The sequence below is a fragment of the Oryzias melastigma genome, linkage group LG18, assembly GCF_002922805.2.
Source record: "Oryzias melastigma strain HK-1 linkage group LG18, ASM292280v2, whole genome shotgun sequence".
Taxonomy (NCBI): Eukaryota; Metazoa; Chordata; class Actinopteri; order Beloniformes; family Adrianichthyidae; genus Oryzias; species Oryzias melastigma.
Window position 1 is genome coordinate 21554443 of NC_050529.1, and position 3634 is coordinate 21558076.

The 3634-nt window shown below is 37.4% G+C and overlaps 1 protein-coding gene and 1 long non-coding RNA gene across 2 annotated transcripts in view; one reads left to right on the forward strand and one right to left on the reverse strand.

Annotated features, from left to right (window-relative positions):
* Positions 1–151: 151 nt before the first annotated feature.
* On the reverse strand, positions 152–2149 carry LOC112156269 (NLR family CARD domain-containing protein 3). The gene is made up of 3 exons (XM_036216927.1): positions 1637–2149; positions 1341–1542; positions 152–166 (listed from the first exon to the last, which is right to left on the reverse strand). Exons 1-3 carry the CDS (start codon positions 2143–2145, stop codon positions 152–154), a joined length of 726 nt encoding a protein of 241 aa, XP_036072820.1. The 5' UTR covers positions 2146–2149.
* A 13-nt stretch (positions 2150–2162) lies between these two features.
* Positions 2163–3634, forward strand: part of LOC112156113 — a 2231-nt gene continuing 759 nt past the window's right edge. The window contains exons 1-3 of the long non-coding RNA XR_002920913.2: positions 2163–2590; positions 2957–3064; positions 3221–3319. This is a non-coding gene — a long non-coding RNA (uncharacterized LOC112156113). The remainder of the gene's footprint in view (positions 2591–2956; positions 3065–3220; positions 3320–3634) is intronic.

Here is a 3634-nt window from a genome sequence, read left to right on the forward strand (position 1 = left end):
GCTTGTGATTCTACACCTCAGTAGAAACTGACTGCTTCATCCTAATAATTAAATGCATAAATAAATAAATGTTTTTCATTCATAAAATCTATATACTTTATTGGGTTTACTAGATTTTTTTAAAAGTGAAAAGAAAGTAGTCTCCAGCATCTCACTCGTCTTGACTCTGAGTTTTTGACAAAAGGAATTTAAGGTTGTGGAAAATGGGCAATAGGTCAAAGGAAACATCATGTGCCCAGAGTAGAAACAAAAGAAAAAAAATAATATTTGACAGGCAGAAATTAAGACCAAATTTATTGTTTGAGGAGTGACATTTTGAGCAGCATTTGCCACATGGATAATAAAAGTTTGCAGTTAATTTTGATGCTCGTTCATGAAGCCAACAGAAGGAATTAATTCACTCATAATTTGTGTCAGGGTTGTATTCAGTTCAAGAAAAAAATAAAAATGTGGCCATTTGTACCAGAACCAGCCTTCAAAACAAAAACACAAACTGATGTGTTTGAAGTGTGAACAAACTTACGCACTAAATCTTAATTGTGAATTCCATTTTACTAAAATAAAGTTTAATAAATAATACATTTTGTTCTTGTGACGTTAATCATCATAAAACTATTGCAAGAAAGGAGCAGATAAAAGGTGCCTACCTAGGCGAGCACAGCAGGAAATTTGGTTCTGCGCTGGCTGTGTGGCCTAACTGACTACAAAACAATGCATTGAGGGAAACAGTGTCCTGACAGTTCTTGATCAGAAACAGCTGGTGCTCAGTGAAGGAATCTGTGCATTGTTTAAGTATTTCTGTAAATAGTGAATCACTGATAAGAAATAAACTACATTTCTATTTCTATAAATCATTGTAGTCTTTGAAATCAACATGACTCTAATTACTTTGTCATTAGAAATTATTTTACTTGAAGGTTTAATCATTTTAATGTTTCTACAGGTAATTAATTTAGTTTCAATGCTAAATATTAGACATTTGTATTTATGCATTTAAGGGAACTTATAAGAACAGACATCACTGATCATCTGTGGTTATTTGTTTTATCTGCTGGAATTCTAGCAAATTTCTATGGGTCAGAAATGTACTGCAATTATTTGTCCATTTAAATCTCCAGTTCTGTGATTGATTCATGTTTTCTTTCAAAGAACACAGAAAACATGAACTTATCCCAGAAATCTACACCTGGATGGACTTAGGTTCTGGTAAAGAAAAAAACGGGATTTTTTACTCTAGCAGATTGTTGTTGTTTTAAACATATGCAGCAGTTCTCTGATTTTTCTTTTTCACTGACATCTATCTGACGCTTTCTTCTGAAATAGAGACAAACAGAGAGAACCTGGAAAAATAGTTGAATGAAAGCTGACCTGAGACTCTCCAGTTTACAGTGTGGACTCTCCAATCCAGCAGACAGAAGCTTCACTCCTGAATCCTGCAGCTTGTTGTAACTCAGATCCAGATCTCTGAGTCTGGAGGACTGAGAGCTGAGAACTGAAGACAGAGCTGCACAGCTTCTCTCTGACAGATTACAGTCACTCAGTCTGAAGAAAACAAAGACGGACAGCAGTTACTGAAACTTTTGTTTTTCACTCAAATTCATTTATTCTCTGAAGATGATTTCATGAGAGTTCTTACAGAGCTTTGTTGGAGGCTTTGACCACTGGCAGCAGCCTCAGAAGAGCCTCCTCTGAAGCAGAGTATTTCTTCAGGTCAAACTCTTCCAGATCTTCTTCTGATGACAGTAAGATGAAGACCAGAGCAGACCACTGAGAAGGAGACAGTTTACGTGTGGAGAAACGTCCTGATCTCAGGAACTGTTGGATCTCCTTCACTAGAGAACCATCATTCAGTTCATTCAGACAGTGGAACAGGTTGATGCTTTTCTCTGCAGACAGATCCTCACTGATCTTCTTCTTGATGAACTGGACTGTTTCCTGATTGGTCTGTGAGCTACTTCCTGTCTGAGTCAGCAGACCTCGTAGGAGACTCTGATTGGTCTGCAGTGAAAGACCCAGGAGGAAGCGGAGGAACAAGTCCAGGTGTCCGTTTGGACTCTGTAAGGCCGCGTTCACAGCACTCTGGTAGAACTGGACTGGACTGCTTTGTTTTAGTTTAAAGATCTTGGAATCTCTCTTATGTTTCATAATGTTGAGTNTTAGTTGTGGTTTGAGAAATATAATTCCCATATTTGTAAAATGGCGGTTAAAATCAATTATAACTGAATGTGCAGAGAGCACATCATTAGAGTATTTTTTTTACTTAAATATTTCAAACAAACTCGTAGTTTATCCATATTTTTACTTGGTATTCTTGCTCTTTCTGCTATGACAGACTGCAGTAGAGTGGTTAATTCAATTATTTTTACTAACTTAAGTTTAAGTGACTCATTTTTTTTTTACGAAGTTGTGCCTGTCATCAGGGAATTGTGGGATGCGATGTTGCGATTCCTGTGATCTGCGTTTTGATTGGTTGGATTAGTTCCGGTTCTTGTCTTGCTGTGAGTTGTCGGAAGAAGCATTGACTGATGGGAGAAACGTTTGTTCTTCGGTTTCTGGCGCTAATATTTGGATATTGAGTCAGTGAACTAACGTGAGTGCCTGTTTAGTTTAATATCATTTGTGGCGGCCTTTGACTTCCATGTTAGCGGGGGAGCACTGTAGCCGAGTTAGCCCGCCGTCGTTCTCCTGCGGAAATGCGCCTCGTTAAACTGATTGCACACCGCTTTCAAACCGGTACTTTCAATGAAGCGTCCGTAGACTTTGAGCTTCTGTTATCACAACGAAATCTGACCGCGAGCTGACATGAGGGAGAAGAATGTGTATTTTATCATTATACTTTGGTAGACTCGGTGCATTGTTTACTTGTAATTCTCATCTTTAACAAATCATATAAAGCAGTGGATGCTACTCAGAAATGTCCATATACATTTATTTATTTATGCATTCAATATTGCAGGTCATCACCACCCAGGCAGGTGAAAGAAATCTACGCCGGGGGATTTGTGGTCTTCTTTTGAATCTGAGTGACCTTTCAGGGAGCGTTCATTTCTCCAGGACCTGTCATGTAAGTCACTCAAAAAAAGATGTTTGGTATCTTAAACATTTCGATAATAATGTTTTCAAATTATTTAACTAAAATAAGAAACAGATACTCTGCTGGCAAAGTTTTTTCAAGTTGTAAATGTGAAACTACAAATGTGATGTCTGCTTTGTCTTATAGGACTGTTACTGATGGTGAGAGTGGCACAAGCTACCTGGCATGGAGGATTAAAAACTATTCAGCAATCTGAAGCAGGATGCAGACGAGCATCACACAGAGGTGACACTACAATTTTGGAATTAATTTTCATTTAAATAACATTTGCTAGCAAATTTATTTGTCAAATATGACCTTTGTTGTGAAGAATGATCTGGAGGAGCATCTCATGATGATCAGATTGGAGGAGCAGCTATATGTCCGTATCTCAGTGATCAATTTTGACAACTTGATATCCTGCATTAGTCTAAGGAGGGAAACAACAAAATTAACTGAGGAATTTTTTTTTGGTCTTGATTTAAAAAAAAAGGGAAAAATGCATGAATACATTCAGTACATTCAACGATCAATCAGCCAGCTTTTGTTCTATGTTGATTT